At 43.7% G+C, this 23493-nt stretch overlaps 1 protein-coding gene across 1 annotated transcript; it reads right to left on the bottom strand.

Moving 5' to 3' along the window:
- Positions 1–3972: 3972 nt before the first annotated feature.
- Positions 3973–21074, bottom strand: LOC147114608 (prostate stem cell antigen-like). Its single transcript, XM_085992405.1, has 3 exons — positions 20966–21074; positions 7965–8090; positions 3973–6079 (listed from the first exon to the last, which is right to left on the bottom strand). Exons 1-3 carry the CDS (start codon positions 21015–21017, stop codon positions 5871–5873), a joined length of 387 nt encoding a protein of 128 aa, XP_085848531.1. The 5' UTR covers positions 21018–21074; the 3' UTR covers positions 3973–5870.
- Between the last annotated feature and the right edge of the window lie 2419 nt (positions 21075–23493).

The raw sequence follows: 23493 nt of genomic DNA, 5'->3' as shown, positions 1-23493 counted from the left end.
TGTTCATCATATTTAATATTACTAGTTTTGTTATTAAAATTATTCAATTCTAATAGTCGAGCATCATCTTCAAGAGTGAAGACCGATGCAAAGTAGAGTTCTTTGCAGCCGAGAGCGAGAGTCCCGAAGGCTGTGTTGCCTGCCCGGTGCCAGGGTTAAGGACATCTCCTCTGGACTGGAGAGAAACTTGGAGTGGGAGGGGGAGGATCCAGTTGTCGTGGTCCATGTTGGTACCAACGACATAGATAGGACAAGGAAGGAGGTTCTGCTGAGGGAGTTTGAGCAGCTAGGGGCCAAATTAAAAAGCAGAACCACAAGGGTAATAATCTCTACCTGAGCCACGAGCGAATTTGGCTAGGACAAATAAAATTAGAGAGTTAAATGCGTGGTTCAAAGACTGGTGTGGGAGAAATGGGTTTTGCTTCCTGGGACACTGGCACCAGTACTGGGGCAGGAGGGAGCTGTTCCGTTGGGACGGGCTTCACTTGGCCAGTGCTGGGACTAGAGTCCTTGCGGATCATATAACTAGGGCTGTAGAGAGGGCTTTAAACTAACTAGTGGGGGGGAGGTTCCTAGAGAGCAAATAATAAAAATGACAACAGAGAAGGTCATAGACTTAGGTAGCAGTGGGGAAATTAAAAACCAGAGCGTGTCAGGAAGGGGCAGAAGGTATGGAGTAAAAGGTAAAGTAATAAAAAGGGCAAAAGCAGGAATTAAGTGTCACAAAACATCTTTGAAAGTTCTCTATCTGAATGCACGTAGCATTCGTAACAAAATAGACGAGTTAATGGCACAAATAACTACATATGGGTATGATCTTGTGGCCATTACAGAAACATGGCTGCAGGGTGACAATGCCTGGGAATTAAACATACCAGGTTATTTAACGATCAGGAAGGACAGGCAGGAAGGAAGGGGAGGTGGGGTGGCTATGTTAATAAAGGAAGGAATCACTGTAATACAGAGAAATGATATTGGGTCAAAAGATCAGGATAATGAAACAGTTTGGGTGGAGGTAAGGAATAATAAGGGGAAAAAAACACTAGTGGGCTTAGTCTATAGGCCTCCAAACAGTGGCAACTCTGTTGGGCGGAGTATCAATCAGGAAATAGTTGAGGCTTGTAATAAGGGAACATCTATAATTATGGGGGATTTTAACTATCATATTAATTGGACAAATCAAATTGGGCAGGGCTGCCTTGAGGATGAGTTCATTGAGTGTATTAGGGATGGGTTTCTTGAGCAGTATGTAACTGAACCGACCAGGGGGCAAGCAACCTTAGATTTGGTCCTGTGTAACGAGACGGGATTAATTAAAAATGTCCTAGTAAAGGATCCCCTTGGAATGAGTGACCATAACATGGTTGAATTCCACATTCAATTAGAGGGTGAGAAGGTTGGATCTCAAACAAGAGTGCTAAGCTTGAATAAAGGAGACTATGAAGGTATGAGAGCGGAATTGAGTGGAGTGGATTGGGAAAATAGATTAAAGGGTAAGACGATACATGACCAGTGGTGTACATTTAAGGAGTTATTTTACAGCTTCCAAAAAAAATATATTCCACTGAGAAGAAAAGGGTGTAAAAGAAAAGACAGCCATCCGTGGCTAAGTAAAGAAATTAAGGATAGTATTCGACTAAAAACAAGGGCATATAAGGTAGCCAAATCTAGTGGGAGGATAGAGGATTGGGAAAACTTTAAAAGACAGCAAAAAATAACAAAAAGATTGATTAAGAAAGGGAAGATAGATTATGAAAGTAAATTAGCAAAAAATATAAAAACAGATAGTAAGAGTTTTTATAGTTATATAAAAAGAAAAAGGGTGGCTAAAGTAAATGTTGGTCCCTTAGAGGATGAGACCGGGAAATTAATGGTGGGAAATATGGAGATGGCAAAAACACTGAATGAATATTTTACATCAGTCTTTACAGTAGAAGACACTAAGAATATCCCAACACTGGACAAACAGGGGGCTAAAGGGGGGGAGGAGCTAAACACGATCAAAATCACTAAGGAAGTGGTACTCGGTAAAATAATGGGACTCAAGGCGGATAAATCACCTGGACCTGATGGCTTACATCCTAGGGTCTTGAGGGAAGTGGCGGTAGGGATTGTGGATGCATTGGTAATAATTTTCCAAAACTCCCTGGACTCGGCAAAGGTCCCGGCAGACTGGAAAACTGCTAATGTAACACCCTTATTTAAAAAGGGCAGTAGACAGAAGGCTGGAAACTATAGACCGGTTAGCCTAACATCTGTGGTAGGTAAAATTTTGGAGTCCATTATTAAAGAGACAGTAACAGGACATTTGGATAATCATAATTTAATAGGACAAAGTCAGCATGGTTTTATGAAGGGGAAGTCATGTTTGACAAATTTGCTGGAGTTCTTTGAGGAAGTAACGTATAGGGTGGATAAAGGAGAACCAGTGGACGTAGTGTATTTAGACTTCCAAAAGGCATTTGACAAGGTGCCACACAAAAGATTATTGCTTAAGATAAAAAATCACGGGATTGGGGGTAATATTCTGGCATGGATAGAGGATTGGCTATCTAACAGAAGGCAGAGAGTTGGGATAAATGGTTCATTCTCAGACTGGCAATCAGTAACTAGTGGTGTTCCGCAGGGGTCAGTGCTGGGTCCCCAACTCTTTACAATCTATATTAACGATTTGGAGGAGGGGACCGAGTGTAACATATCAAAGTTTGCAGATGATACTAAGATGGGAGGGAAAGTAGTGAGTGAGGAGGACATAAAAAACCTGCAAGGGGACATCGACAGGCTAAGTAAGTGGGCAGAGATTTGGCAGATGGAATACAATACTGGAAAGTGTGAGGTTATGCACTTTGGCAGGAAAAATCGTAGAGCAAGTTATTATCTTAATGGCAAGAAACTGGAAAGTACTGAAGTACAAAGGGATCTGGGGGTCCTGGTGCACGAAACTCAAAAGGTTAGTATGCAGGTGCAGCAAGTGATTAAGAAGGCCAATGGAATGTTGGCTTTCATTGCTAGGGGGATAGAATATAAAAATAGGGAGGTATTGCTTCAGTTGTACAAGGTATTGGTGAGACTGCACCTGGAATACTGCGTACAGTTTTGGTGTCCATACTTAAGAAAGGACATACTTGCTCTCGAGTCAGTACAAAGAAGGTTCACTCGGTTAATCCCGGGGATGAGGGGATGGACATATGAGGAGAGGTTGAGTAGATTGGGACTCTACTCATTGGAGTTCAGAAGAATGAGAGGCGATCTTATTGAAACATATAAGATTGTGAAGGGGTTGGATCGGGTGGATGCGGGGAAGATGTTCCCGATGATGGGTGAAACTAGAACTAGGGGGCATAGTCTTAGAGTAAGGGGCTGCTCTTTCAGGACTGAGATGAGGAGGAACTACTTCACTCAGAGGGTGGTAGGTCCGTGGAATATGCTGCCCCAAAAAGCTGTAGAAGCTACATCATTACATAAATTTAAAACAGAAATAGACAGTTTCCTAGAAGTAAAGGCAATTAAGGGTTACGGGGAGCGGGCAGGAATTTGGACATGAGTCCAGGTTTGGATCGGTCATGGCCCTGTGGGTAGCGGAGCGGGCCCAGGGGCCGTGTAGCCTGATCCTGCTCCTATTTCGTGTGTCTAATTCTGTTAGATTCAGGAGATGGTTCTGTGATAGTGGATTGGCGGTTAGGATCAGATCAGCCATGATCTTATTGAATGGCGGAGCAGGCTCGAGGGGCCGATTGGCCTACTCCTGCTCCTATTTCTTATGTTCTTATGTTCTTATAAGTACTCACTTAATATTTCCACCATACCCGGTGAGTCCTTTGTAACCTGTCCTTGAACATCCTCGTCAAGAGTTGGTCAAATACATTTATGATAGGACAAATTGTACATGGTCTGTGTAGGGAATGGCCTTGATGGGCCTTTTCATCTTCCATACTTTATATGTTCATACTATAGCGAATAAAAACACTCATATCTCATGATATGCATTTATTTATTAGAACAACAACAGCTTGCATTTATATAACACCTTTAACATAGTAAAACATCCCAAGGCACTTCACAGAAAGTCAAACAAAATTTGACACTGAGCCACATAAGGAGATATTAGGATAGGTGACCAAAAGCTTGGTCAAAAAGGTAAGTTTTAAGGAACGTCTTAATGGAGGAGAGAGGTAGAGAAGTGGAGAGGTTTAGGGAGGGAACTCCACAACTTAGGGCCTAGGCAGCTGAAGGCACGGCTGCTAATGGTCCAGCAATTAAAATTGGGGAATTGGAGGAGTGCAGAGATTTTGGAGGGTTGTAAGGCTGGAGGATGTTACAGAGATAGCGAGGGGCAAGGCCATTACATCATCTTCATTAGCCATGAGCTTCTACCTTGCAGCAATCAATGCCTTTCTGGTTGAATCATTTTGCTGATTACATCTGTCGCACAACATGAAACTAATTATAGTATAAAGTTAATAAAATAGATCCTTCATAAAATATAGAACCACATACATCTAATTACAGTTCAAATAAAGAATTACAGAAATGCATAGGAAACATAGCAGGTTACAGTGATTTACAATTTTTATACATTACGATTGAATGCAATTGTGTAACTGCCATAACGTGAGGAAAAATGTTAGTGTCAGCAATGTATTGTACAAATACTATGCGAGCTTACATCAAATTTGTCTCTATGCTATTTTAATGGAGGCTTTGGCCTCGAAATTGGGTTTTGGCTTAGCCAGGGCTTTAGCGCCGGAAGTTAGTGCCGGCGCTGAGTCCCCCTGCGCGCGGCAAAAATTCAGTAGCGCCGCGCCCAAACGGCTGCCGGCGCTACTGAAGGGTCTTAGCGCCTGGAAAAGGGCGCTAACTGCCGTTTAGCGCCGCAATTCCGGCGCTGCGGCACCCGATGCGGTGCGGCAGGCTGGGGAAGTGCAGGCCTCCTCCTTCTGTTAAGGAGGAGCTGCCTGCACCTGGCCGCGGCCCGCGCAAATCTGTTTAAAAATGAGCCCGGCACCTCGGACAAGTGCCGGGCTTGCATCTGTTCCGGGGGGGGGGGGGGGGGAGAAGTCCGGGGAGGGAGCTGCGGGCAGGCGGCCGGCGGGAAAGCGGCCGGCCGCCGCGGGGCCTTTAATGCGCCGGCGCAAACACATGTTGGACTCTGTTGCCAGAGTCTTAGTTGCGGCTGCCGTGGGCGAGGCGGCCGCAACTGAATTTCGGCGCTGGGGCCCGTCGGCATGGCAATCGGGACGCTGCGCACACCGATGACGTCATCGGTGCCGGCGCAGCGCTACCGGTGCAACGCCGCTTTAGGGCCCCAGGGAATTTTTCAACTGGCCATAACTCTGGCGCTAGTCCCTCTAGCGCCTCAAAAGCGGCGCTAAGGCTAGTGAATTTCTAGGCCTTTAAGTCTTTTATTTTAAATGTACGATAATATCACCCACTTTAACTCCTACCCAGTAGTTGCAAGTTGAGTTATGCTGACCGTTGACTGTGATAATGAGTGGTATAAAATGTGAATTTTGATAAGGGCTGTAAGTGTTCAGTTTATACCTAGGCTTCTTTAACTTATTTTATTAATCTTGTTTTCTTTTATTAATATTTAATTAATCTTGATATTCTTTCTTTTCTCTCTTTGTGTTTTTTTTTGTCTTGTGGTTGCATTCTGGCCAATATAAGATCACTACAGTAAGTTATAGCATCAATACAAAGATAGAAACTTCAACACGAATCACTGATTTTGGCGATGAAAACAGAAACTAAAATACAATAACTGTTGCATATGTTGGTCCCGATTGCGCCGTAGCTCTAAGTAAAATCAATAGTATTATATAACTAGATTTGCTCGAGCAAATGTTGCATTCTATGTATTAAAACTCCACTTAGTTTGCCAACTTGTGGATTATGTAGAGAAAACCTGCAGAAGCTATAAGCACCAGTTTGCTTCCACCGAAAATAACTGAGCCATTCACGTTGCACAGGTCGCTGTTGCAGCATTGAGTACCAGTACTGACGAATATGGCACCGATGGTCCCAGTACACTTCTTATTTTCAATGCAACCTTTGGTCAAAGTAGATGACTCTAGTCCAACTAGAATGGTGGTGGGGGAAATAATTTAAACTCTTGTTAATTTTCAAGTATCAGTAATGTTAACATTTTAATCAGGGGTGTGCATTATCTGCGTGTTCTTGTGTCATTGCAGGTGGGAGTTCCAACAGCAGGCGACGCGAAGAAGCAGGAAACAGGTTTACACATATGTACTGTTTACAATCTACATTAATGACCTGGATGAAGGGACCGAGTATAATGTAGCCAAGTTTGCGGATGATACAAAGATGGGTGGGAAAGCAAGTTGTGCAGAGGACTCAAAGAATCTGCAAAGGGATATAGACAGGCTAAGTGAGTGGGCAAACATTTGGCAGATGGAGTGTAATGTGGGAAAGTGCGAGGTTATCCACTTTGGCAGGAAAAATTAAAAAAAGCAAATTATTATTTAAGTGGAGAGAGATTACAAAATGCTACAGTTCAGAGGGACCTGGGTGTCCTTGTGCATGAAACACAAACAGTTAGCATGCAGGTACAGCAAATAATCAAAAAGGCAAATGGAATGTTGGCCTTTATTGCAAGTGGGTTGGAGTATAAAAGCAGGGAAGTCCTGCTACAACAATACAGGGTATTGGTGAGACCACACCTTGAGTACTGCGTGCAGTTTTGGTCTCCTTATTTAAGGAAGGATATACTTGCATTGGAGGCAGTTCAGAGACGATTCACTCGGTTGATTCCTGAGATGAGGGGGTTGACTTATGAAGAAAGGTTGAGCAGGTTGGGCCTATACTCATTGTAATTTAGAAGAATGAGAGGTGGTCTTATTGAAACATGTAAGATACTGAGGGGGCTTGACAAAGTAGATGCAGAGAGGATGTTTCCCCTCGTGGGGAAATCTAGAACTCGGGGGCATAGTTTCAGAATAAAGGGTCATCCTTTTAGAACTGAGATGAGGAATTTCTTCTCTCAGAGGGTTGTAAATCTGTGGAATTCTCTGCCCCAGAGAGCTGTGGAGGCTGGGTCATTAAATACATTTAAGGTGGAGATAGACAGATTTTTGCAAGATAAGGGAGTGAAGGGTTATGGGGAGCGGGCGGGGAAGTGGCTTTGAGCCCAAGATCAGCCATGATCTTATTGAATGGCGGAGCAGGCTCGAGGGGCCAAGTGGCCTACTCCTGCTCCTATTTCTTATGTTCTTATGAGTCTCACAAAGTGTTATCGATTTTAGCCTTGCCATTGGGAGGGTAATCAAGTTCACTCTGGGTGCTGTGCCACAGAGATGGACAGAGAACTCGAAATAAATCACCACAACTGCTTTCATGCATTGCCTAGTAGCCAACTGAAAGGCATCATTAACAGAGGCATGAGAAGAGGCCATCAATTCACCCTCCACCTGAGGTTAACATGTGCCAAGAAGAGACGGAAAGAAAATATAAAACCTTTTTTGAAAGCTTGTTGTGTTATATAATTTAATATTACCAATCAGAATTTATAGATAACTCAGTTCTGTAGGCAATCATCAATCCTCTTGACATTCTTTGAAAATTACCGATGTTGCCCAAATGAAGAATACGTAGGGTTTAAAGTTCCCTTATTATATTCATGACAGGCACTGTCAGTAAAGGTGAGGCTGATGATGAAGGGAACTTGCCTCCTTCCAAATATTTTGCTGTGGGTTGTTTCTCTGCCTTCCACCACTCCGAATCACAGTCTCTGATAACTCCCTATTTTTGTTATACACCTCTGCATATTCTAGTAGGATTATAACATTTCTCTTTCTATATAACTGGTTGATATAACAATCTGAAGCCACAAACACCTACAACACGGATGGATGTCTCATTAGGCTCAACGATGGCATTATAAAGAATGGATTTTAAATGGCAGCTTTCACAGTGCTTCTATAAGATAGTTAGGAATGTAAACTTACAAATCTCTGCTTTGACCTGAGTTACCATGCACCTGTCCTCATCACCAGAGCACGTTTCAGGTATCCCCAGATTGCAGAGTGTATTGGTTATTGCACCAGTGCAGCTGTAGCATTTTAAGGAGACAACTGCAAATAGAGTAAACACAGCAGCAACTTTAGCACTTCATATACAAAGCAAATTTCCTGCCTGTCACACAAATGTTATTCCTTTCTTAGTTGGTTTCATTATGTTTTTGTGTGAAGTGTTTTAATTGTGTTTCAGTGCAATGTCTACAGTTACAAGAAAACAAAATAATTTGCAGAGATGAAAATATTCCATGGCTAAAGTCTCTTCTTTGTCACAGGTGCTAAGATGAATGATAACCGCGAGTACAAGTTCCACAGCATTTTCTACCCTCCCAGCAGCAGTTAGCCTGTCAGGAGCAGCAATATCAGCAATGAACCCACCTGCATAAATCGTTCGACCCACTCCAGGATAATATGGAAGGCTTGCCGTGGTGTCACGTGGGCACGTAGAAGTCCTACCCCACTACATTTTTGGAAGTTTTAAGAGCTACCTAGCCACTGATCTCTTCAGTCCTCTATTCTTTTATCTCCATTTGAATGTCCTTGATTATATCCTGAGAATCATCCCCACTTTGGCTTTGAAGGTTTCCCCCACCTTAATTTCACGAGAATTCTAACATCTCCAAAGAAGGATATATTAGAAGGGATGAACAAAAGCGCGGTCAAAGAGATGGGTTTGAAGGAGGGTCTTAAAGGAAGAGCGGGAGATGGAGAGCAGGATTAGGGAAGGAATTTCAGAGTGTGGGGCCTAGGTGGCTGAAAGTGCAGCCGATGGTAAAGGGGGTTGGATGCACAGGCGGCCAGAGTAAGAGGAACAAAGGTTTGGGCTGGAGGAGGTTACGGACAAAGAGAGGGGGAATGCAATGAAGGAAGGTAAACAGAAAGATGAGAGTTTAAAATTTGAGATATTGGGTGACCAGGAGCCAATGTAGATCAGCAAGGACGGGGTAATGGGTGTGCTGTATTTGGTGCAGTATAGGATAGGATCAGCAGAGTTTTGGAAAAGTTGAAGTTTGCAGAGCCTCAAGTCTGGAGGTGACAAAAGTATGAATGAGGGTTTCAGCAGGAGATAGGCTGAGGCAGGGGTGAAGGCCGGCAATATTACGGAGGTGGAAGTAGTTGGTGTTTGCGATGGAATGGATATGAGACCGGATGCTCAGCTCGGGGTCAAATCGGATGCTGAGGTTGTGTACAGTCTGCTCAAGCCTGAGACAATGGCTGGAGCAGGAGATGGAATTGTTGGAAGCATACCAAACTTGTGGCGGGGGCTGAAGATGATGGCTTCGGTCTCTCCAACTGGAGGAAATTATGGCTCAACCAAGACTGGATGTTGGACAAGCAGTCTGAGAGCACAGGGGCAGTGGAGGAGTTGAGTTGCGGTGGAGAGGTAGGGCTAGTTGCCCTCAGCATGTGGAAGCTGACCCCATGTTTGCTGATGGTGTTACCAAGGGGCAGCATGTAGATTGGAAAGAGGAGGTGGACCAAGCAATGTTCCCTGTGATTATTTTAGGGGCTGCGCGGCCCATTCAAAAATGTTTCTATTTAAAGCTGGGAAGCCGGCTGCGCGGGACCTTTAGAATGCGGCGTGGCCACGTGACTGCGCAGCTTAAAGGCAACATTGGGGACAAGGATAGATCCCTGGGGAACTCTGAAGTTAACGGTGTGTGTTATAAATCTCATCATTCATCAAGAAACTACTCATGAAATAACGCTGGATGGCCAGCTGGTGGCGCCGTCCAAGGAGTATAAATACTCAGGCGTCGGCCCCAGTTTACCAGGGACATTTTGTAAGACAAGGAACTAGTGAAGTACAACTAGCCCGTCATGTTCTGAAACAAGTTGATTAAATTGACGTAATAAAACTCACTACGCACTTGGTTTGAGTATAAAGCAAGGCTTTAATCAACTTGTTTCAGAACATGGAGGTCTAGCTGTACTTCACTAGTTCCTTGTCTTACAAAATGTCCCTGGAAAGCTGGGGCCGACGCCCGAGTATTTATACACCTTGGATGGCGCCACCAGCTGGCCATCCAGCGTTATTTCACAAGTAGTTTCTTGATGAATGATGAGATTTATAACAGTGTGGAGGTGAGAGGAGAAACCATGGCTGGAGATGCTCTGGTTATGGTAGGTAAGAGTGGAGCCAAGTGAGGGCAGTCCCTGAGCTGGACAATGGAGGAGAAGTGTTGGAAGAGAATGGTGCGGTCAACGGCTGCCGAGAGGTCGAGGAGGAGGGCTGCTGCACCGCGGGCAAGGTCACAGGGGATGCCCCATTTGTGACTTTCGTTGTTTCGTGTTTTGGTGCGGTTGCAGGGGTGGAAATCTGATTGTAGAAATTCAAATAGGGAATTGTGGGAAAGATGGGCACCAATTTGGGAGGCGTCAACACGTTCAAGCACTTTGGAAAGAAAATTAACATTGGAGATGGGGCGTTGGGTTGCAAGGACAGAGGGGTCAAGGGTGGGTTTTCTGAGAAGGGTGGTTTCAAAGGAAGAGGGTACAGTAACTGAGTAGAGGGAACTATTTATAATGTCAGCTAGCAGGGGTGCCAGGAAGGAAAGGTGGTCAGCAGTTTAGTAGGGGTTTGGGGGTCAAAGGAACAGGAGGTGGGTCTCATAGATGAGATGAGCGTAGAGGGAGCATAAGGAGAGATGAGAGAGAAACGGGTTAGAGCAGGGAGGACCCTTGGAGGAGGTTTGGCTTGGTAGGCAGAGGGAATGTGGGGAAGCAGGAGAGGCAGCTGAATGGACAGTCTCAATCTTAGTCCACTTGTTATTGCAGGTGAGGTTGTAGAATGGCAGGGGAGAAGGGTTTAAGGAGGGTTTAAGGTTTAAGGAGGGTTTAAGGGAGAAGGGTTTAAGGAGATGGTTGATGGTGGAGAAAAGAAAGCCAAAGGTTATCTTTGCTCTCCACGATGACCCAGGAGTAGTGGGTGGTTTTGGCAGGAGCGTGAGGCCCGATAATGCATGATGTGGTCCCGCCAGATCTAGTGATGGAAGGTTAAACCTGATGTGCACCAGATACATTCAAGTCTGCACCCCTTTGGACTTGAGGGAGCACAGATGGGGGCCTTACCAGGGGGAATGGCCAGGCTAGGAGAGAGTAAAGGTTGTGCTGGGGTCAAGGGCATCAAAGATGAGGGAGTGGTTGGCCAAGTTGACTCCTGCAGAAGTATCATGGTGAATGGAAGGCCAAAGGCTAGGATGTTGGGAGCTTAAAACTCAGAGGAGAATTTTCCCGGGGCGGACTCAGTAGGAAGTGCAGAGAGGGCAGGGGGATGTGGGCGGTGACAGATATAGGAAGTGGTCAGTGATGGCCTTACCAATAAGAAAGAATTACTTTTTATATAACACCTTTCACGACCTCAGGACGCCCCAAAGCTCTTTACAGTGAATGAAGTACTTTTGAAGTGTAGGCCACGATTTTGCTGACCTCGACAGGTCTGTGGCGGGCGATGTCAGTGACGGGTCCCAACCCCGCTGCTGGCTCCATCCCATTCTGTGAAATGATTTTCCCTTGATAGAGCTTGTTAAGCCCGCCCAGCGCGTTTCCTGGCCAATTAGAGGAAGCGACTCTGATGATGTCATTTGATGACGCGTCATCAGCCGGTTTCCTTAAAGGGGCCAAGTACAAATTTATATTGACATTTGTGCTGTCAATGTTCTACAGCAGTGAGGTGCTGCAAACACTGACAAGCACTGCACACAGGCACAGGGCTGCACCCAGGCTCTCCCATGACTCCCTCCGTATGCTTATGGAGGGAGGCACATCATGCAGGGAGGTCCTCTTCCCTTCCCATGGGTGGAAGAGACCTCCCCAGGAGATCAACACAGCCTGGTTGCACATTGCACAGGAGGGCACAGGCAGGGATGTGGTCAGGAGGACCTGGGTGCAGTGCCGCAAACATTTCAATGATCTCAGTAGATCACAAAACATTGGTACAAAGCCACATTCTACCTCATCTTGCTGTGCTTCTCATCACGTCCCCGTCACTCTGCCTTCCCTACCCAAATCCTGCACAGCCTTACTCACATCAACTTACCTTAGACATCCACCCATCCCTCTCTATATATATTATCACATCCCCATCTCACTAGCCACCCCTCACACTCACCCTCATCCTAGTGCAATCATACCAACTAACAGCACACAAGGGTAGGTACTTACGTGTTTTATCCAATGTTCATGCAAAGTTTCTGTTAATGTGGTGTCAAACATTGAAAACTTTATTTTCAACACTTTGTGTTCTTGGACAAATTTGTATGCACCTTTGGAAATGGCTTAGTGAGTTGCAGTGAATGGTGAGACATAACGGTACCCCGCAATGGCGGTGAGTGTGAAAGGAATGGCTTGGTCATTGCTGGGATGCTTTATGGTGTTGGTGTGGGGTGGTGCCAACCTGGCGCATCATGTGGCAGCCAGGGTGTACAGCGTCAAGTGAAGTAAACCTGGCCATGGTGAGGCCATCCCTGGCCTCCCAGGCAGCAATGTGGTTGGGTGCTGATACCCTCTGTCCTGTGCAGCATCAGTTGATTGCGGAGAAGGTTGGTGTTGTTGTTGCTGCTGGTGTGCCTGGTGCTGGGGCTGATCGTGGTGGGATTCTGAGGACCAAGGTGAGAGAGTTTCAAGGGCACCGGTGCTGATGGAGTAGATGGCAGGTGAAGTAGAGATGACGGAAGCGGTCTGTCAATGGTGGGAGAGGTAATGAGGTCAGACTGGATGGAGACTTGTGTAAAGACTTGCAACATGGTGAATCTGTTGTGGAAATGCAGTGAGGAACAGCTTATGGCTGAGGGAAGATATCTCTGTAAGGTGGGAGCTTTTACTTTACTATCGAAGCTGTCAACTCTGTAATGATCAATAACATGTCATTCTATAGTGGACACTAGGTGGAGCCGTAGAGCTGTATATAGCTGTATGTGTAAGACTACACTACCCAGCTGTATGTATATTAAGACTACATTACCCATGAGGCACTAGGCTACCCACAAGGCAGCAGTCAAGATGGAAGCCTCTACAGATACTGTACCTAGTCCACATGTGCTCAATAAAAGTGTCTAGCAAAAGCTAGCTGTGTTCAAAATAAGAATGTCTATTTATTAATGAACATAAGATGGTACCAGGATGGTGAAGATCTGCTGAAAATTGTGAAAAGCGACATGGAGAATTTGAAGCTGCCAGAGCATTTGAAACTCACAGGAAACATCGACTACAATTGGCAGACTCTTAAACAACAATTCGAACTCTACATTGCAGCCATCGGATTCGGTACGAAGCCAGACGCAAGGAAGATAGCGTTGCTGCTTACGGTTGCAGGCCCACAGGCGATAGAGGTATTTAATACATTTGTATTTAATCCAGAGGAGAACAGAGAAAAATTAGAAGATGTGCTAAAAAAATTTGATGCACATTGCTCTCCCAAAAAGAATGAGACCTATGAAAGATACATCTTCTGTTCTCGGACACAGCAGCAAAATGAGACTTTTGATAGCTTTATAACTGATCTGAAACTGAAAGCACAGACATGTAATTTCTCTGAGCTCAAAGCATCCATGCTTCGTGACCAGATTGTGTTTGGTATTCATGATAAAAAAGTCAGGGAACGTCTGTTGAGAGAAACCGAACTAAATTTGGAAAATGCAGTGAAAATATGCCAAGCCAGCAAGCTAGCTCGAAAGCACGCGAAGACTTTCAGTGAAATCAATAATGATGCGATTGTAATGAGTGATAATGCTGCTGTCGGTGCTGTGTCCTACAAGGGGAAGAAACGTGGGCAGAACAGAAATGAAAAGCAATCGGAGGATGACATTTTTAATTGTAAACGCTGTGGTTACAAACACCAGTTAAGACAATGCCCAGCGTTTGGAAAAATGTGCACAAAGTGTAATGGAAAGAATCACTTTGCCAAACAATGCTTTTCAAAAGTACAAACTAAGAAAGGGCAACGAGTTAATGTAATTGAGGACACTGATTTAAGTGAGATATTTTTTGTACGAATGGTGTCATGTGACAATATCAAAAAGGATACAGAAAATGTGCAGCCCTCAGAAATGGACAATGCTGAACATAAAGTTAATGCAGTAAAAGAGGACAAATGGATGATCCCACTGCAGGTAAATGGAGCATTAGTTACCTTGAAACTAGACACTGGGGCAAAAGCAAACTTAATCAGTATGAGTGACATTAACAATATGAAAGAAAAGCCAAAAATACAGAAAAAGTCAGTACTACTGAAGGACTATAATGGACAGAAAATAGATAGCTTAGGTGTATGCAGACTCAAAGTGACAGTCAAAGACAAAGTGCATCATCTCATGTTTTCTGTTGTGGCTGAAAGACTTGATTCACTACTGGGCGACAAAGCTTGTGAGGACTTAGAACTGGTCAAGAGAGTCTACCGTATAAACTGTGCCATAAGCAGACCAGATGACTCGGTGGATTCTGTAGTGAATAATTTCCAGGATGTGTTCAAAGGATTTGGAGTTCTACCATTCACTTACAAGATCCAGCTAAAGGAGGATGCTCAGCCAATGGTACATGCTCCACGAAGAGTTCCAGCACCCCTGCGTGACCGGCTCAAGAATGAACTGGACAGAATGACCACACTAGGAGTCATCAGGAAAGTCGAAGAGCCAACAGACTGGGTTAACTCCATGGTATGTGTAAAGAAAAAGAACAATGATCTAAGAATATGCATGGATCCAAAGGACTTCAATGCAAACATAAAACGTGAACACTACCAGATTCCCAAGCGAGAAGAAATCACCAGTGAAATGTCAGGTGCCAGATACTTTACAAAGCTCGATGCCTCACAAGGATTTTGGCAACTAAAACTGGATGAAGAGAGCACCAAATACTGTACCTTCAACACACCATTTGGCAGGTATTGTTTCCTCAGAATGCCTTTCGGGATAATATCTGCATCTGAAATCTTTCATAGAGCGATGGAACACATAATTGAAGGTCTGGAAGGAGTTCGGGTCTATGTTGATGACATCATCATCTGGGGCTCCACACTGAAAGAACACAATGAGAGACTGACTAAAGTGCTACAGAGCATACGCCGGAATGGACTGAAGCTCAACAAAGCCAAGTGTCAGTTTGGCGTCCAGGAAGTCACTTTCCTAGGAGATAATCTATCTGGTAAAGGAATAGAGTCAGATATGGAAAAAGTAAACGCCATACTCAAAATGCCCCGACCCACTGACAAAAAAGGAGTGCTACGCACCATGGGGATGATAAACTTCATTGGAAAGTTCATTCCTAACTTGTCAGCCAAGACAGCCTGTCTGCGAGACCTGCTACATAAAACAAATGAGTTCGCATGGACAGAAAGACATGAACAAGAGTGGATAAACCTCATAACAGTGCTGACAACCACACCTGTACTCACCTTCTTTGACCCAACAAAAAGAATCAAAGTGTCAACGGATGCATCAAAAGATGGCCTAGGTGCGGTCTTGTTACAAGCAGAGGGTGAAGATTGGAAGCCTGTTGCCTATGCCTCCAGGTCTATGACTGATACTGAGTGTCGATAAGCCCAGATTGAAAAGGAATGTCTAGGCTTGGTAGTTGGACTAGAAAAGTTTCATGGCTACATATATGGACTTCACAGTTGAGACAGACCACAGCCCACTGGTTGCCATCATAAAAAAGAACCTGAATGAGATGTCTCCAAGGATTCAACGACTCATGATGAAGCTGCAAAGATATGACTTTGAACTGATCTACACACCAGGCAAATACATAGTGTTAGCAGATGCACTATCCCGAGCACCCACAATGAGTCATGTGAGCTCTACTGAAGAAGACGTGGATGTTCATGTGAGTATGGTCACTGCTGCGCTGCCCGTGTCAGACACAAAATCAAAGCAAATAGCAGAAGAAACAGTAAAAGATACAGTATTACAAACAGTAATAGAGAACATTCATCATGGTTGGCCAAAAGGTTCCTGTCCAAAATATTTTCACATAAGGTCAGAATTGAGTGTCGTAAGTGGACTATTACTAAAACAGAACAGAATAGTCATTCCACAGGCTCTACGTCAAGACATGCTCAAAAGGATTCATGAGGGACACCTCGGAATTGGAAAATGCAAAAGGAGGGCAAGAGACACTGTTTATTGGCCTGGCATAAATAAGGACATTGAGAACATGATAGGCAAATGTGAGACATGTCAGAAACACCAAAACAAACAAGCAAAGGAACCAATGATAGTAGCTGACATACCAACAGCACCATGGCAAAAGGTTGGTATGGACCTTTTTCATTTAAATGGTAAAGACTATCTAATAGTGATTGACTACTATTCTAACTATCCTGAGATGGCGCTGCTCTCAAGCACCACAGCAAGCAGTATCATAATGCATGTGAAATCCATCTTTGCCAGACATGGAATTCCCAGGATTGCTGTTAGCGACAATGGTCCGTGCTTCAACTGTAAGGAGTGGCAACAATTTGCAGCACATTATGACTTTCAGCACATCACATCCAGTCCTTTGTATGCTCAGTCAAATGGTAAGGCAGAGAAAGGTGTTCAAGTTCTCAAGCAGCTACTGAAGAAAGCGACAGAAAGCAAGTCTGATCCTTATCTCGCCCTGCTGAGCTACCGAGCCTCACCTTTAGACTGTGGTTCTTCACCTGCTGAACTACTAATGGGTCGCAAGTTGCGCACCACGCTACCCTGCTGTGCAAAAGAACAGCAAAGTGAGGAACTGAGACAGAGACTTCAACTGTTAAAGCTGAAACAGAAATCATACTATGACAAATCATCCAAAACTCTAAAACCATTGACAAGGGATGATGTTGTCAGGATTGAGGATCCAGATGCATGGAACAGGAAAGCTACAGTTCGTGAGGAAGTAGGACCAAGGTCATACACTGTTAGAACTGAGGAAGGACAGATTCTCAGGAGGAACCGCCGTTCCCTCCTAAAAACACAAGAGACTATTCAAGACCAGATTGATGACAATGCCGCAACTGCATCTTGTCATTCACCGCCAGAACAATCTCATGAAGACACATCAGACTTACCCGTGTTGAGAAGATCCACACGTGAAGTAAAAAAGCCTGATAGACTTAATCTTTGAGTACAATGTAAAGCTTTGAAAATGTGTTGACTGTTTTGAAAATGTTTATGTTTATAGAGCACTAACAAAAGTGTTACTGATATTATCTTTATTGTTTTCTTGAAAGTTGATTGATATTGATTTTGTTAAACCTCAAAGAAAGGGGGATGTAATGATCAATAACATGTCATTCTATAGTGGACACTAGGTGGAGCCGTAGAGCTGTATATAGCTGTATGTATAAGACTACAGTACCCAGTTGTATGTATATTAAGACTACATTACCCATGAGGCACTAGGCTACCCACAAGGCAGCAGTCAAGATGGAAGCCTCTACAGATACTGTATCTAGTCCACATGTGCTCAATAAAAGTGTCTAGCAAAAGCTAGCTGTGTTCATAATAAGAATGTCTATTTATTAATGATCATAAGAAACTCAACAGCTGTTCAATGACCACTGAACTCCCGACCAGCGTGGACCCCGTGGGTGAGCTGTCAAATGCAAAAGGTGAGCTGAAAATCATTCTTAAGTAGCTCTAAACAAGCCATTAATCACCTGAATTGGGTCACTCGCTGCTGCCTGTCGGGTCTGCTCACTGCTGACAGGCCCGACATCGCGAAAGGCGCATGGCGGCGGGTTGCCAGCGGGTTCCCGACCCACTGTCAAAAATATCAAATTTACCACCTGACCCGCCACCAATCCCGCCCACTGACCTCCCGCAAAATTCTGGCCATAGTCACTGTTGTAATGTTGTGATGCAATGATCAAGACCATGAAAGTAGAGAGGCCACAGGAGATGGCAAAGTCAAGGGGGTGGCCTTGAATATGGGTAGGAGCATTTGTATGGAGGGAATGGTTTAGGGAGGGCTGTGAATTCAAAGAAGAGAAGGCAAGGGGAGATGAAATGGAATTTGAATGTTGTATGGCTAAGTTTTACTTTTATATACAAACTAAGCCATCATTGAGAACTAACATAATTTTAAAGGAATAGTTTATTTAAAAATATATTTGAAATCAACCTATCATGTAAACTTTTTAACTTATGTTGGCTGTCCTCCCAATTAGATCCCAATAGGATCACACATTCATTTATTTACTCCCAGTATCTTACCTTCGCTGATTCCTTCCCCAAGGCTGCGTAGGAGTTAAGAGAAGTTTCTCGGACCCCCCCATTGTCTGAGAACAAAGGGCAATCAGTCTGTTCGTGGGGCCCTGCCAAAGCTGCTGTTAGTTGGCTGCCAAGGGTTGTGTGAGAGCAGTCCATTGGCAACGTTCCTCCGATATTCCCTCTAGCTGTAGGGGTAGCAGCTGGCTTCTGTTTGGCACTGCCCTGCAGTTTAGGAACTTGGCAGAGTAAGTACCACACGCTGCTGCTCCATACTCGCATAACACTTTCACTTCTAAATAACTTTTTAAGATACATAAATAAAAATACTGGGGATGCATTTTTAAAAAGAGTACTCAAGGATCAGGCTGCTGTGGACCCTTACCATGGAGATCTAGACTAAATACAAAAAAAGGACTTGCATTTATATAGCGCCTTTCATGACCACCGGACGGCCCAAAGCTTTACAGCCAATGAGGTACTTTTTGAATTGTAGTCACTGCTGTAATGTAGGAAACACGGCAGCCAATTTGCACACAGCAAGCTCCCACAAACAGCAATGTGATAATGACCCAGATAATCTGTTTTAGTGCTGTTGATTGAGGGATAAATATTGGCCAGGCCACCGGGGATAACTCCCCGTGCTCTTCTTCAATATAGTGCCGTGGTATCTTAAGAGAGCAGACGGGGTCTCGGTTTAACATCTCATTTGAAAGACAGCACCTCTGACAGTGCAGCACTCCCTCAGCACTGCACTGGAGTGTCAGCCTAGATTTTTGTGCTCAAGTCACTGGAGTGGGACTTGAACCCACAACCTTCTGACTCAGAGGCAAGGGTGCTACCCACTGATCCACTGGCTGACACATCAATGAAAACCATCAATGAAAGCCTCTGAGGTGACTGGAAGAAACTGGCACATCAGCCTATGGTCACTGGGAGGGACAACATTTGGAGAGACTGCAATGGAACTGAATATGAGGCGCTGCGTATAACGGGCAGCCAATCTGAAACCGCCTGTTTTTTGCCACTGTCTGAGGCGAATTTCTAGGCCATATTTTTAATGACCTTTTGTGAAGTTTTTACTTATCAAGGGGGTGGATATTGGAGAATGGAAAACTTTCCATTTTGGGCATCCAGCACTTCCAGGTCAGGTATAGCATAGTTATATGCAGAGTAAGACTCTCTTTACCCAAGCAATGTGCCTCAGCCCCAAACTCAAAAGATATACCAGTGTAACATTTTTCTATTTCCCACATCTTTCATCCTGTGGCCTGACTGAACAAGTTTGGCAATTTAAGAGCAATTTTTCTCTGTTCATCAGTTTTAGTGAAACAGTAAATGTAAGTATAAAGCTGGGGAGATTTTTTTACAGTTTAAAAACAGAAGCAGAGGAAAGTATACCGCTTACATCCATTTTTGTCCTGTGACCCACTAAACTGAGACAGCCCAAAGTTATTTCAAATAGGATTCTTATAACCAGGAGAGAAAGCCATTTTCATCCCCTTAGACTGAACTGAGTTTGAGGCCAGTTCCCAGACTTGAAAGACAACACAATCCAGTCCTCTGAACTTATTTATTTACTGAAGTAACATGACACATCAATCAGTGTAATATTTTACTAGCTGGGGGGGCCCGGCATTGCCTAGGCTTTTTTGTAGAACGGCAGTTTGCAGGGCCGCGCGGTTGACGGCCGGCCGCTGCCACTCCCCCGCTCTGTGTCTCGGGCCGAGCAGTTGTCAGGCCTGGCCCGGCCCGAGTGAGCCCAACTCACCTCTCGCTCCGGCGGGCCGGGAGCGGGATACTGTGCCGGAGCCGCAATGTGGGGGTTTGTTGTGCTGGTGCTGTCGCTGTCGGTATGAAAAAAATGGCGGCGACGTTTCGGGTGGCTGCAGGATTAGGCCCGCCCACACACGGAATGAAACACCCCCCATGATGCACCGATTGGTCAACCATCAGGTCACTGAACTGTAGGATTGGTCAACCATCATGTCACTCAACGCTAATGAGCGGTAAGATTGGTCAACCACTAATGAGCGGATTTTTGAACGTTTTTTGTATACCGTCCGAACAATTTTTGTCTGACCATAAAGTAAATATGCCTATGACACTCCCCTGATCATAACCTTTCTTTTGATATAACATATGTGTAGGTACGCTCTATAACTTTTGAGTGTATAGTGGACATACATACACACAGACAGACAGACAGACAAACCAACTGCTTTATATATAGATAAAATATATAAGAAGATGTTGATGTAGCTGTGGGCCTCAATATGAACATAAGATGATTAAGAATAAAAATAATCACTTAGGTGGTTATTGGTACGGATTAAACCAGACAACATGTGATTAAATGATGGCTGATGAGGCAGTCTCAATCACAAAATGTTTCATTAATGGGTATTTAATTGTGACATATGCACGTGACACAGGGATCCATAATCATCTTAGTTCACTCAGAGTAGATCTACTGAAAAATACACTTGTCGTGAGTAAATATTTTGTTGTACAGGGCACGCCACCTCTATTAAAAAATGAAACTTGAGTTAATTTAAAACTTCACTCCGGAACAAGCACCTGGGATTTCCAGGTAGATTCTCCCAATCTCCTGCCCTGGAAGATCAATAGAAACTTGAACAACTGTCCCTCATATCCTAACCCAGAGCACAACCTTCCCAAAAATACATTTGTAAAGCACCAAAATATTAATTTTAAAATTTCTGTATCATGAAAAGTACTATGTAAAAAACATATTACCTGTACTTGTACAGAGGTAAGTCACGAGCAGAAGGAATAAAACAGTCTTCATCTTGTCTCACGGTTTGTGCAAGTGTTCATGTGGAAAAATAATTCTCCTTTATAAATACTAAGTGGAAATGTTGTTAGTGATTGTTGCTATCTAATTAGAATCACTATAACTATAACTATAATAGAAAGGTTACGTACCAAATTCTTTACTGGAAGATAATTGATCTCAGGTATTTTAACCATATAATTGACATTCACATGTATTATTTAAAGATGAATCAATTTGAATATAAAAAGATTTGTTTTAATCTCTGATTTTATTCCTGTTGTGTTACCATTGCCTAGCTATTAATCTGTCTCCATTGCATAAGAACATAAGTAACAGGAGCAGGAGTCAGCCATTCGGCCCCTCGAGCCTTTCAATAAGATCATGGCTGATATGATCTTGGCCTCAACTCCACTTTTCTGCCTGTTCTCTGTAACCCTTGACTCCCATGGGAGTGAATATCACCAAATGATGTGAATTTTGATGTTTTACATCTTGAATTTGATAAAACAAAACTAGAATTTGGTAAGAATCAATCAACTTTCTTCAGTCTTTTACTGTTAAAAATGCTGATTTTTTTTCTGGCATGGTCAATTAATGGTTGACATTTAATAAAGACATTGTTGATTTTGAAGTAATTATGTGCTTGGGGGCTGGGTTAAACACTGGTTGGAACACCGGCCTTTCACTCTAGGTCGCAAGTGGAGACTTGCACATTTTACCCTATGTTTTACATCAATCAAGCCTCATTTAAATATATTCTAAATCATCAGTTTAGCTCCAGTCTAGTTAGTTATTAGCCTACATGTAATAAGATAAATTGGCCCATATTTTCCGATCCATACGGGTGTGTACGAGCTGTGTACATACACGTAGGAACCTCGCAAGTGCCGGTTTCAGGCATGCGAAGCACATGCGCTGAAAATCGGCACTTCCGATCTGTCAAGAATCCTCTTGACAGATCATCCACCTGCCCTGGAGAAGGGCCTCTGTGGGTGGAGAGTAGAACCTCCGCCCACTGAAAACCCTTAAAAATCTTACGCCTGGTAAAAGCAGGCGTAAGGCCTGCTTTTACCAACATAAGAGTTTAAAAAAGTTAAAAAATATTTTTTTTTTCATTCATTTATAATTTTAAAATACTTTTAAAAAAGGAAAGTTTATTTTTAGCCCTGTATAAAACTTTAATGGGCCGTATTTTCTGATCGGAGGCTTCCCGCGTGCAGAAGCCTCCGATCTGGAAAATATCTACGCACTTACCTGAGGGCTCCCGAGGTGCATACAGTTCTAATGCTGGGCCTCTCGAACTCCAAGTGCGCAGGGCCCACGTATCCCAGGGGCGCATGCGGGTCGCAAGCATCCCTGGGATCATGTGGGCCTTGGGGAGCCAATCAAAGAAGGGAATCTCCCTTCATACACTTGACAGATAGACCTGTCAAATATATGAATGGAGATCACCCCAAAAACACTTCAAAACATTAAATAAATGTAAAAAAACAAATCACATTTTTAAAATTAGTTGAAATTACAATAAACATTTCAAACAAATATTTTAAACAAAAATTTAATTTTTTGAAAAAATAATTAAAGTTATTTACAGGGCTAAAAATAAACTTACCTTTTTTAAAAAGTATTTTAAAATGATAAATGCCTGAAAATTGTCTTTTTTTACTTTTTTTCAACTCTTATCCAGGTAAAAGCAAGCCTTATGCCTGCTTTTACCAGGCGTAAGATTTCTAAGGGTTTTCTGCGGGCGGAGGGGCTCCAGAAGGCGTAACTATCCGCCCGCAGAGGCCCTTCTCCAGGGCAGGCGTCCGATCTGTCAAGAGCATTCTTGACAGATTGGAAATGCCGGTTTTCAGCGCACGCACTGTGCATACCTGAAACCGGCATTTCCGATGTCAAAAGGGTGGGTACACAGCGCATACCCACCCATAGGGATTGGGATATCCGGGCCAATTCTTTTTCAAAAAATTACATTTTTGGTTAAAATATTGAATTTAATGTAATTTTAAAAATGCGATTTAAAAAAATTATTTAATGTTTTAATGTGTTTTTTGAGTGATCCCCATTCATACTTTTAATGGGTCTAAGCTGCGAGACCTGTCAAAAGTATGAAGGGGGGTTCCCTTCTTCCACTGGTTCCCCATAGCCCATGTGATCCCAGAGTCGCTTGCAAACCACATGCGCCCCTGGGCTACCTGGGCCCTGTGCATTTCGTACAGCAGAGACCCAGGATCGGAAATGTCCGGACCTCCGGAGCCCTCAGGTAAGGGCGTAGATTTTTTCCAGATCGGAGGCCTCCGCACGCAGGAAGCCTACGATCAGAAAATACGGGCCATTATTTCATCCTTAATGTATCCAAACTATTTTGTACCTGATCAGTTTTGTGGGTGTACTATATTGGTTATAAATGTAAACACTTCACCATAGAAAATGAAGAATTGTTGATTTTACCCAGCAAAATATAATTTCTCAAAAAGAATTACTTTCC

This window comes from Somniosus microcephalus, chromosome 7 (genome assembly GCF_052327205.1).
Source record: "Somniosus microcephalus isolate GS21.2 chromosome 7, FLI_Smic_1.0, whole genome shotgun sequence".
NCBI lineage: Eukaryota > Metazoa > Chordata > Chondrichthyes > Squaliformes > Somniosidae > Somniosus > Somniosus microcephalus.
This window is presented reverse-complemented; position numbering and strand designations above follow the sequence as displayed.

Excerpts from the sequence above, each read along its gene's own strand:
- LOC147114608 (XM_085992405.1), bottom strand. The coding sequence starts at position 21,017 with ATGAAGACTGTTTTATTCCTTCTGCTCGTGACTTACCTCTGTACAAGT. Across the intron at positions 8,091-20,965 it reads TTACCTCTGTACAAGTACAG|TTGTCTCCTTAAAATGCTAC; the intron begins GTAATATGTTTT and ends CTCTATTTGCAG. Across the intron at positions 6,080-7,964 it reads TCAGGTCAAAGCAGAGATTT|TTGGACTAGAGTCATCTACT; the intron begins GTAAGTTTACAT and ends CCACCATTCTAG.